Source organism: Artemia sp. Qi Xiang Cuo, chromosome 12 (genome assembly GCF_049724085.1).
Source record: "Artemia sp. Qi Xiang Cuo chromosome 12, ASM4972408v1, whole genome shotgun sequence".
In the NCBI taxonomy this organism is placed as follows: domain Eukaryota; kingdom Metazoa; phylum Arthropoda; class Branchiopoda; order Anostraca; family Artemiidae; genus Artemia; species Artemia sp. Qi Xiang Cuo.
The window spans coordinates 4,977,742-4,990,478 of NC_142805.1; the positions used below are offsets into that span (position 1 = coordinate 4,977,742).

At 39.7% G+C, this 12,737-nt stretch overlaps 1 protein-coding gene across 2 annotated transcripts in view; it reads right to left on the reverse strand.

The window, feature by feature from the left end:
• Positions 1 to 12,737, reverse strand: part of LOC148945682 (putative NADPH-dependent quinone oxidoreductase VAT1L) — a 49,171-nt gene that overhangs the window by 17,451 nt on the left and 18,983 nt on the right. For both annotated transcript variants that reach the window (XM_089098522.1, XM_089098523.1), the window contains exons 6-7: positions 4,893 to 5,035; positions 3,249 to 3,408 (exon numbers count right to left, since the gene is read on the reverse strand). In XM_089098522.1, the coding sequence (XP_088954648.1) occupies positions 3,249 to 3,408; positions 4,893 to 5,035 (303 nt within the window). The remainder of the gene's footprint in view (positions 1 to 3,248; positions 3,409 to 4,892; positions 5,036 to 12,737) is intronic.

Below are 12,737 nucleotides of genomic sequence, written 5' to 3' on the forward strand. Positions count from 1 at the left end.
ACTACTACTACTGCTACTACTAGCAACTCACCGCAGCACCAAGCTGCCTGAGGCCAACACAGCTGCGCACGCTCCTCCTCCGCCCCAATCTATTCAAAGCCTCCCTTTTTACACCCGTCCACGAAGTTCCCATTTCCTTTAAATCTTTCTTTATAACGTCCTCCCACCCCAGACGGGGACGACCTGCTTTCCGTTTAGCCCTAGATGGTTGGCCGAAAAGAAAAATCTTCGGCAATATGTCATCCTTCGTCCGCGCAATGTTCCCTAACCACCTCAATCATTCTTTCGTTACAGCCATAAAAAGCTATATTGCACCTAATTGTTCACCAAGCCTATTGATTGAAATATGATTTGTCAACTCGGTATTCAGAGCAGTCCTTGCACAATTTGTTTTAAAAACATCAAGTAAATCTTCCTCCGCTTTTCGGAGCGTCCATGCTTCAGAGCCATATTTGACCACTGTGATCACTGTAGCTTCTAATATTCTAATCTTGGTTAGCAGACTTATCTTCCTATTCTTCCAGATTTTTTTTAACTGTGAAAAAACACCCTGAGCCTTGGCTTTTCTATTTTTAACATCTTCACAATGTTGAGAGGAAAGTGTTGTTTTCACTATAGACATTCGCTTTGGTTTTATTCTTATGTAGTAACATCAGTGCTGGTAGTGTGTTTATAATGTGAGTTGTTCTTACTTATTTTTTTTTCTTTGCGTGTGTTTTGTTGTCGATGTTTTGTGTTATTTTTAAAAACAACTATTTCTCTTTTTAAAATTTTGTTTTTTCACTATTTTCCGTTGAAAAAGGCTCCCGGACGTAAGGCAAAAATATTTGGAATTGTTTTTCTTTTAAAATAGTGTTGTCTTATTTTTATTTTTTGGGTCAGTGCTTTTTTAAATTAAACCCCGTTTTTCTCGCTTAATTTTTCGTCAGTGGAAAAGCAGTGTGGTCTAAGAAATCATTTAATCCTTGAAATCATTTCTGAAAATTTCACTTTTCAAGATATCAAAACACCTCCCATCAATTGCTTGAACTTTATATGCAACGTCCTCCATAAATCTAAACTCATCTACTATATATAGTGGACAGCTTTAGCAAGACTAGAGAAAACCTGTTTACTGGAACTGTTTTATTTGTGCATAGCCCGCGCCTACATTCAACATTTTCTAGAAAACTGGTAATCTCGACAGTGTAGACTGCTTTTGCAGTTCCCGTTTCCGGGCACAGTACAAAAAGACGCCAATAAACAGACCGGTAAGCCAGAAAATAGGAAGTAAAGATGGGTTATTCCGTTTTCTCGGAGCTTTATCAGGCAATAAATTTGAAAAGGAAACAATAGGTTTAAAAACGAAAGATAAAGAAGCTTCTAGAAACTCAGAAATGGTAAAATGAATACCTTTTCACTAATTGAAATCTTGAAGGACAAATCCGATGAGAGGAAAACCAGAGAATGGAAAACTGAGAAACACTAGGCAAAGTAGAATGATACCTGTCTCTCAGGTTTTCGTCCCAGTTTTCTAGAAAACACCAAATTTAGACGCTTTCTACGAGCCATAGATATAAAATCAAATATCTAGCACACCTGGCTCGTATGACGGAGCGTTAGATTACTGATTTCAAGTCATGTGCTCTAGCCCAATTCAAGCTTTCTTCTATTAGAATAAAAGGTTTAAAGCCGGACTGGCCACCCATGATAAAATAAAGAGAAAAAAAAAATCTCAAAATAAAGAATAAAACAAATAGGACTACGGCCAGTAGAAGGAAAAGACAAATTAAACGATGGATGTACCGCCTGTATAAAACAAGGTGTCTTCAATACTAAATATAGAAGAAACTAAATAAAGAACTAAAGATAAAAGTAAAACAATCTATAAAATCTAAAATTAAAAGGAATAGAATCTATAACTAAAAACTATAAGAAAAACAATATCTATATATACAGTTAATACTACTGCGATTGAACACCACAGAGTATTTCTATAAACAATTAAGAGGAAGGATCACACAGAAGCAACTGGATAAAAATACGATTCCTTTCCCGCGCACCTTCATTTTCGTGAATTAAGTTTTTTTCTGATTTGATGAAGCAATATTATCTCTGGGAGCTTTTTGCCAGTTATATGGGCCGATAATCTATACAGATGTTGATCGACAACGACTTGCGATATATCATAAAAATTGGAAGGCACCGCAAACCTAAATGGTAATTAAAACTAAATCCTGTATTTTACCATTAGATTTTGGTCCTTATATTTTAGGCTAATTTGTAGCAATACAATTGATATTACGAAGATCATTAGAGTCTGGCCTCTAGGTGACTTCACCACATGTGTCTATTGAACTGGTGAATAGAATCCCATGGAAAATCGAAATCTCTCCCTAGTTTGTTGCATTAATTTTAGTCACCAGCTAACACAAGTCTGGCCCTTAGAGAGACAAGGGGTTTTCCTTAATGAGAGGGGATTCAAAAAGCAAAATTTGTTTTATGGCAACCGTTTTTCCTACTTTTTGGTAGAGGGATTAATTCCATAGGAACTACCCTGCCTCTCCCGTTACCCAGTTTCCTAGAGACTGAGAATTTTTAAAAAACATCCTCACAATTGGGGTTCTTGCTCAAAAGATGAGAACGGGAGAACGGGATATTCGATCATTCGGGTGGATCACAGAAAAAGCAACGTCGAGTCTATCGAGACAATTGGTTAATCATCTGAACACCCTGTGAAAACCTTATTTAAAAAGCGCCGTTCCCTTAGGCACTTGCTTTGGTGTCAATATGAACAATACTATTTCCAACCCATCAGAATTCCTTATGATAGAAAATATAGTCTTAAAAAAAGGGGGTGACGTCTGACAATAATATATTAAGAATTCAACTTAAAGGTATTATTTATAGAAATTAAGGACTAACACCAAACCCGGGCTACAGTCAAAGCTTCATACCAGTCTTTACCAGGATTCAGGCACGTGTGCACTATTTGGGAGGGGGGTAATATAAGGAAAATGAAATTTATTTAAAAATTCGAACAAGATTTTCTCAGAAATGTAAGATTCCAGGAGGGGAGGGGGTCTCAAGCCTCTTATATTATGGGGGACGAGTCTTGAATCCCTTTTCTGTGCACACCCCCTTCAAACATGTTCCTCATATACATTCCTCAACCATAAAATTTTTATTTGAAATCTGAGCCAATTTGTTAACTCAGCCGTGAAAAATTGTTTTTATCAGTGAGAGAGTGGCTCAAACCTAATACTTACAGATCTTGCAACACTGAAGAAACTTTTGCTTTCACCAGCACAGATGCTTTGTGTTCCATATAAGATATACCTCCCCATAGGCTTAAGAAGACTGTAGCACTTTGAAAACTCTTCCCCACATTGACAATCCAAAACAAGATCCACTCCCATGGGACAAAACCTGAAAGATTAAGCTATATGTAAAATCAAGCATTATGTAAAATATATTTCGTTCTTTTTAAGTTTGCAGTTAATAAGCCTTATTACTGAATAAAAAAACACATTCCTCACTTAAAAACGACTTGGATTGCCACCAGGTCAAAAGGAAAATCACTAAAATCTTGAGAGAAAACATCATTAAATGAGCAAAAAAATCACTAAATTTAAATTTATCATTTTTCTTCTCAAAAGTGGTAGAAAGGGTGTAGTTTCTACATCTAGAAACTAGATGTAGTTACTAATATAGGTTTTATAAACAGCTTAAGACAATGTTCTTAAGGAAAAGGGAGGCATTCTTCTTAGAAAAAAAAATGAGCATGTTCATGACGGTCATGCCGTTATGGGCAAATATCAATATCATCCTATTTGGGGACGAACGAACGAAAATCACCACGGCGGGGGTAGGTACGTTGATGATGACATGCTAACTCTATACAGAGGTTGACCAGCCTAAATGTTTTTGTTTCTTTTTGTTGGGGGGGGAGTAGATTTTCCCAACTTGTAGGTCTTTTTCACTTACTGATATTACTTAATCTATAACTAACATAATACCCATTTCTTTCATGACTTCTAATTTGGAGAAGAAATGCCTTTTGTATTGTTTTATTGTAAGAAGTTCAGGTTCTACAACTAATTAACTACCAAGCAAGATATTTTTTGAACTGTGTTGAATATTTTTTGACGTTTGAACGGTAACGGGTAATAAAGCCAAGAACAGCTCAGTCTCACTAATCGTGTTGTTTCTTAACTTCTAGAAGATCCAGGGTTTAATACATCCATTATTTTTATAATTATGATCAAGGTATTTTATTTCTACAGAATCTATGCCTTTTCTTGGAAAAAGCTGTATTACCCAGAAATGGCTTTCATAGATATTTCCCGTATAATTTTACCCTGAATTATGCGTTTAGGCTTTTTCAAATCAAATTTTGCGGTAAATAACTACAAATGTCTAGATCAGAAAAAAAACAAACTAAAATTAGAGATAAATCACTGGGGGTGGCAATCCTGAAAACAAATGGATATTAAAAAAAAAAAAAAAACAGAAGAGGTACCTCAAGTGCAACAATTGTTTCTACGTCCTTATTTAGTAAGTGAATATTCTTTGCGCTAAGAATCTGGACAACTTGAATCTTATGTTACAAAATTTGGTATTTAGACGTAGATCTTTCGGTAATTTTTTTTTATGTTTATTAGAAATTCCATCAGTTCTTAAGAAGAAATGATAACACTATGCGGTTTTTGAAGCTCTAGTCCAGAAACTAATGTTAAATAATTATAAACAATTTTGTTGTCGTAAAACGTAGAAAAATAGAATTCATTCGAACCAAAATTCAATTCACAAATGTCAAAAAAAGCTAATCAACTCCCGAAACAAATACTTATTCGATCACCGTTTCCATCTTTAGAATTTTGGCAACACTGTTTTATAGACTTGATGCTTACTTTCTGATCTCATGAACATAGTCAACTCCTCTTTCGATAAACACGTCAATACTTGGTTTCAAGTCTTCTTCTTTATGACCTGATGCTATTCCAACAACAGTCACGTTTTCCACAGATTTCGCCATCTGGCATATCATTTGACCCTAAAAAAAGAAGTGTTTTTAAGTATCTGGCTTTAATTTAATTTGTTTAGAGGATTCAATCTTCAAATAAATATTGTTTTATGGTATTCATAATATGCAAAAAGGTATGGCTACTTGTTGTTTCGTACAAGGACTTGACATGAAGTTTTAAAAGCGATAATTATTATATTGTTTTTATAAAGCAAATAATATGGGAACCTTTTAAGAGCGATGATTTTAAATTACCGACACCATCTACTGTTTTACAAAGCAGAAAAAGAATACGGCACTGGACATTACAGTCCCTACCGGCGGTGTTGATCTCCGTTTCTTGCACCTTGAGCAAGGAAGTGCAATGGAGGGCTGGGGCCAGCCATCCTGTGCTTTTGCACACCCTTCCTGTTGACGTTTCTCACATTTTTCCAGGTCGAGTCTGGCTGAGCTTAATAGTCACGCTACTGGCAACCGTTGCAATCCAAATAACCAGCAATACCAGGACTCGAACCCTTGTCCCGACAGACAAAAGATTTCAAGTATAACGTTCTAACAACTCGGGTAGAGCGGATCCTAGGGTTTTATGGTTTTGTTTAACTCAAAACTGCTGCAGAGTTCTCTTTTCATGTGCATGAAATAGTCCAGTAAATCTACGGAAAAAATCGACGATCTGGGACAAAATTGCAATATAAATGATTTTTATAGAGAAAAAAAATTATGTACAACATATAAGTCCCTAAGAATCCCATTGGTAGAATAGGGGAAAAACGGGGGGAAAGGGGAAAATCCAGGGGAAAACTCGAAAATCTACGACCGGTAGTTTTTGATGCTGAGAATGGCATTTCTGATGCTCTTGGGCCCAAGAAGATCGAACATGCGCTTTTTTATTGCTGTGTAGTAATTCGTTCCCCCATGTTCCCACTTACAGGGAAAGAGGGGGAAAATCAAGATCCTTCACAGCAGTCTGCAAGACTTGTTTTCTGGGGTTTCCCAGTGCGAGAATAATGAATATGTTACTTTGATTGCTCTGTAATTAGCTTACACCCCCCCCCCATATTTTTCAGTTACAAAGGAAAATGAGGGGGAAATCAATATATCCTCTAAAAGGAAAAGATAGAAACACGGCTCTATAGAATTTGAAGAGGAGACAAAGGTCTATTAACTCGGTTTTAAAACCCTCTAACACCGTTTTGACGAGACTTTAATATCCTATTCCCTGGTGCTTCTCTTTTCCACTTTGCTGAAGATTCACTAATGGTGTATTTACACGTAGTGGACATCCGAGTGGATTGTGAAAACCGAGCCGATTTTCCGACCGGTTTTGTGCTTGAAATTTTCTCTAGCCGAAAGCTAGTGGTCGTTAAGATCGTAAAGTGAATTCAAACTTTAGAGAAAATTTGGAGCTTTCCTTATAGCTCAGGCTGTTTTCAACTGTTTTATTTTGTGAAGCAGAGGAGGAATAGAAGGAAATAATTTGTGTTACTTGGAAAGTGCGACGCGTCACGCTGGTTGTACAGTTCCTGAATTCTGTTTTTACGTGTGAACAAGCGGTGAACCTTACGTGCAACTCAAAGTACTTTGCTTCCTCGCTTTACGTCCTTTGTCTGAGAGCCACCTAATTTGTGAAAATTCATAGCTGCGTCTCCTGGCTTGAGGCTGATTAGAGGTATTGAACTCACAAATCTTATGGACAGATTCGCTTTATGGGTTGTTTTCGTGTCCGAAATAGGGCTTAGGTTTAGCCACAAGTGTGGCTAAACCTAATAATATGGCTCGTGCAAAAAGCTCCTCTCTCTTGCCTAATAAGTTTTGTTTGTAGTTTTCATATGACACCCTATTAATGGAGGAAGAACATGAACGTTGCAAGCTCTGCAGCCGCAGCATCTGTACTGGTGGTGTAAGTGTCAGAATCACAAAAAAAGGAGCTCTTTGGATCAACGAGGCCAGTGTGCAACAGTATGAACAGATAACAGTTGAAGACGGTGAAATAGCATATAAACCAGTGCAGAAAAGACTAATGCCGTCTGACGTCCATAGCTCGTCTCGTAAAAAGAAAGAATAACGATTTCGAGAATACTCCAGCAAGTTGGACAAGTGCCTTTCTTCTTCTAAAACAGAAGCCAACAGGGGAACGGTCTTGCGTACAAACCCATACCGACCATCACCTTCGACGACAAAATCAATGGCATTGACCTACTATGGCATGCAAGCTGGATACATGACACGAAACGGGCCGGATGGAGTGGATTTATGCAAGCAATTCACCATGGGTCACACAAAGGCGCCTCGTCGATTGTTTTTCTGTCTATGATTGACTAAAATCCCTCCGATCGTTATTGTGTATACACGACCTTACGTTTTATCTCCGATAAAGCGCGCCAGCACGGAATGGTACCATTTGTCACTTTTGACCAACCTTTGAACATGAAAGTGGTGAACCTCATCAATGCTGAGCCTGCTGATAGTCCTCTCAAGGCAGCAGTTCCAATGATCAGTGGTCTCCGTTGCCGTATGAGCTTTCTTGGATCGATCGGGCACTTGATGATGGAAACAAAAATAAAAGAAGTGCTCGAATGCCTATATGCCGGTAACACAATTTAGCATATCCTTAGCGGCAAGGCTGTTTCAAGAGCCATGAGAGCGCAAAAGCTTATAGATTCAGCATTGCAGATCACTCATTTGCAAGTTGTATGGTTTCGACTGCACTGACGACATGCGAGACATCAAGATTTTGCAGAAGCTCTAACAATATACATGGCTCTACTGAATGAGGAAGTAACCCTTGAAGACGCATCCAACGCAGACATAGTACGTCGAACACAAACACGAATGAGGGAGTTTCAAAACACGCTGTAGAGCAAAAGGACTACAAAAATATGGCTTCAGTATTCAGAAATGTTCGGAGTGCTTAAGAAGGCCATCCTGGTAGAATGGACCTGAAACTGAGTGCAGTATCTTCAAGCACTCTGAGATGCTACCTTACTTTACAGCTGCAGGCCACAACCTGTAAACGAAGTCGGTGAAAATATTTCTTCAGCAAATGGAAGAGCTGAAAAAAAGTAACCAGAAGCTGTATAAAGACATCACGGATGGGATGTTTGTCATTCGAAGAATCGATAAATTTTGGGCTGGGCTCCCTCCCAACTTAGTAATTGAGCAAGTACTAATAAGGTTGTTGAAAACAAGCGGGGGACGAGAGGAAATGGAATGAGTTAGACGCAAAGGTTGATCTGGACAGCGTCAATTCCAGTACGAGCTGAAATTAATGAGCTTATGCAGTCACTTACCGGCGTTGTGTACATGTCATCTGGCCAGCACGTTTCCACAAGACCAGCACAGATAGAAAGATATAGAAAGGACATAAAGGCTTCAGTAGCTTTTTTGCGCAGTCCTGTTCGTAGGACAACTGCACTCAATTGCGCAATATATCGAATGGCATGACAGCAGCAAGGGATGTCAACGCGGATGAAGCAAAGGCGATAGGAAAATAAATTCTGAAGTCAATAGACGACGCCGATGCTGGTCGCTATATCTTCAAATGTAAGAGCAATGTGATTACGATGGCCTATCAAGGCAACATTTCCGATACTGACGGTGAAGACACAAATTGACACAAGTCTTCTATTCCAACGTCTTGCAGCAGCGGCAACTAGAGCTGGAGGGGATGTGGAAGAAACTCTCAGATTCGAACTCTCCATCTATCCTACTGTCCTTTTAGAATCGTAAATCCTGCCATGACAACCAGATAAAGCGGAGTTAGCAAAAGCTATCTGGAAATTAGCAAAGGCAGAACCTGTGAACGTCCTATCAAAAGAGCCAGAAAAACACATGATCGATGGTGGATGGCTGCTCCAGCATATTCCATGGAAAACAGAAAACACTTTCGAACAGATTTGCAACAGTTACGTTTCCTTCGTGACAAGGAGTATTCAAATGCTTCTGTCGTCTATGATAGTAGAGATGCCCTAATATCTCCCAGGACTCACCCCTGCTGCCACCTATAACTTTTTTTTAACACCATATATGGGCATAGAGTCATTAGGGAGAACACGTGGTTAATGGGGTCAATGACCTAAATTGATTGCGTAATCAGTGTGTCAACAACAACAACATCGACCTTGAAATTCACTGAGAGCGTGCACTTACAATAACAACAACATCGACCTTGGAACACCTGTGCTGTCGACCTCAATTCACCTATCGTGAATCAATAATTCCCCTTAGAAACAACAAATTAATTCCCCTTTCTTGACAGATCAATCAACCAATGACATCATCTGTCAGACTTTAAAAATTTTCGCCTAGAAACGATTCTCCAGGAATAGATCCAAGTCATTAATGTCATTGCCTCGGAAACAACTCTTTTGGTCGAACTCCAAAGGATATTAATAACCAAAGACCATGGAAACAATTCTCCAAGAAACATCTTAGCGATGAATTATTTTAGCGCGGGACTCAGGTTTCTTATTAATTTGAAATGCATTAGCGCAGAGATGCCAAAAACAAAAGGAACACGCTGAAATTACGTTTAGGGATTATTTGGGCGAAACTGTTTTAGACATGCTATGGAACTATTTCGGCGAAACAGTTAGAGACATTTTGAAAGAAGATTTTAGGAAAGGTTTTAGAAGAGAATTTGAGGGTGAAACTCTGTGGTCGTTATAATACACAAGTGCCATTTGAACAGTGTCGTGAGGTCCTATACCCCAACCCCAAAGGGTTCCGCTCCCCCAAACCCCCCCCCCAAGGGAGCCCCCGGTCCTCAAAGGCCCCCCAAGCTCCCAAAGGGCCACCGGCGCCCCCAAAGGCCCACCCAGACCCCCAAAGGCCATCCCCGGGCCCCCCACAGGCCCCTCCAGCTCCCAAAGGACCCACGGGGGCCCAAAGGCCCGCCACCGGTCCCCACATGTCCCCCAGGCCCCAAACTGTCCCCCCGGCCCCGCAAAGGCCCTCCCTGTGCCCCAAAGGCCCTCCCTGTGCCCTCAAAGGCCCTCCCCCGGCCCCCAAAGGTCCTACGGACCAGAGAAGCGCCGCCGGGATGCGCCGTGGGCCAGGAAAGCGCCGCAGGATGTGCCGCAGGGATGCGCCGCGGGTCAGGAAAGTGCCGCAGGGGATGCGCCGCAGGGAGGCACCGCAGGATGCACCGCAGGGATGCACCGCAAAAAAAAAGTAAACTAAAAAGTAAAAATTTCAAAATGTTATCCCCCAAACACCCTCCTCAGACCCCCACAGGCCCTCCCCTGGTCCTCAAAGGTCCCCCGGGCACCAACCGGATCAACCCGCCCCCAAGGGGCTCCTAAGCCCCCAAACGTCCACCCCCGGTTCCCCTAGGTCCACGGGGCACCCAAAGGCCCTCCCCCGGTCCCCAAAGGTCCCCTGGGCTCCCAAAAGACCACGCCATCCTCAAGGGCCCCTGGATCCCCAAACGCCCTCCTTGTGCCCCAAAGGTCCTCCCCCGGTCACCATACATGCACACAAAAACTTACACACACACAAAAACTTACACACACACACAAAAACTTACACACACACACAAAAACTTACACACACACACGATAACTTACAAACACACGCCAAAACTTACACACACACAAACAAAAACCTACACACACACACACACACAAAAACTTACACATGCACACGAACACTTACATGCAGACAAAAACTTACATGCACACAAAAACTTACACACACTGACACACAAAACTTACACACACACACACGCGCAAACTCACACACACACGCCAAAACTTACGCACACACAAAAATTACACACACACACACACACACACACAAAAACTTACAAATGAACACAAAAAAACACAAACACAAACACTCACACAAACAAACACACACACACACACACACACAAACTTACACACACACACACACGAAAAATTAAACACACAAGCCAAAAATTACACACACAAAAAATTACACACACACACACACACAAAAACTTATACACACACACACACACAAAAACTTACACACACAAAAACTTACACACACACAAACTTACACACACAAACTTACACACACACACAAAAAACTTACATCCACACACAAAAGCTTAGACACACAAAAACTTAAACACACACACACAAAAACTTAGACCAACTTGCAAAAACTTACATGCACACAAAAACTTACATTCACACAAAAACTTACACACACAAAAAACTAACACACACTAACAAAAACTTAAACACACACAAAAAATTACACACACACACACATGAAAACTTACACACACACGCCAAAACTTACACACACACGCCAAAACATACACACACACACACAAAAACTTACACACACACACACACACACACACACACACTTACACACACACACACACACAAAAACTTACACACACACACACACACAAAACTCACACACACACACACACAAACTCACACACACACACAAAACTTACACACACACACACACACACACACACACACACACAAAACTTACACATGAACACAAAAAACTCACACACACACGCACAAAAACTTGCACACACACACACACACACAAACACAAAAATTACACAAAAACACACGAACACTAACACACACACGCCATCACTTAAAAACTCAAACAAACAAACAAACACACACACACACACACACACAAAAACAAACACAAGCACACTAACAAAAACATGAACACAAAAACTGAAATTCTAAAACACAATTACCCACACACACACACACACACAAAACTTACACACACAAACACACGAAAACTCACACAAACACGCCAAAACTTACACACACACAAAAACTTAAACACACACACACAAACACACAAACTTACACATGAACACAAAAAACTCACACACACACGCACAAACTCACACACACACACAATCACAAAACTTACACAAACACAGATGAAAACTTACACACACACGACAAAACTTACAAACACAAAAACATACACATGTCCACGAAAACTTACACACACACACACACGAAAGCATACACAAACACGCATACACATACACACACACACACACAAACTAACACACACACACACACACAAAAAAATAAACATGAACACGAAAAAATAAAAGAAGACAAACAATTAAAACAACAAAAAAAATTACACACACACACACAAACAAAAATTACACACACACACACACACACACGAAAACTCACACACACACGCAAAAACTTAAAAACCCACAAAAAAATACAAACAAAAACACACACACAAAAAAACAAACACAAGAACACAAAAAAAACACAAACAAAAACGCAAAAATACAAGAAAAAAAACACACACACACAAAACAACCAAACACACACACACACACACCAAAACTCACACACACACGCCAAAACTTACACACACAAAAACTTACACACACACACACACACACACACACACTTACACACACAGACAAAAAAAACTTACACACACAAAAACTAACACAAACACAAACACACACACACACACAAAAACTTACACAAACACACAAAAAACATATAACCACATTGATAAGATTATAGAAACAAAAACTAACGCACACACACAAAAACTTAAAACCACACGAAAAAACTTAAATTCACACAAAAAATTAACTTCAAAAAAAAAAATAAACCCACACAAACAAATGTACACACTAACAAAAAAATACACACACACACAAAAAACGACACAAAAAAAAACGACAAATTAAAAACTACTGCAACCACATACACACACACACACAAAA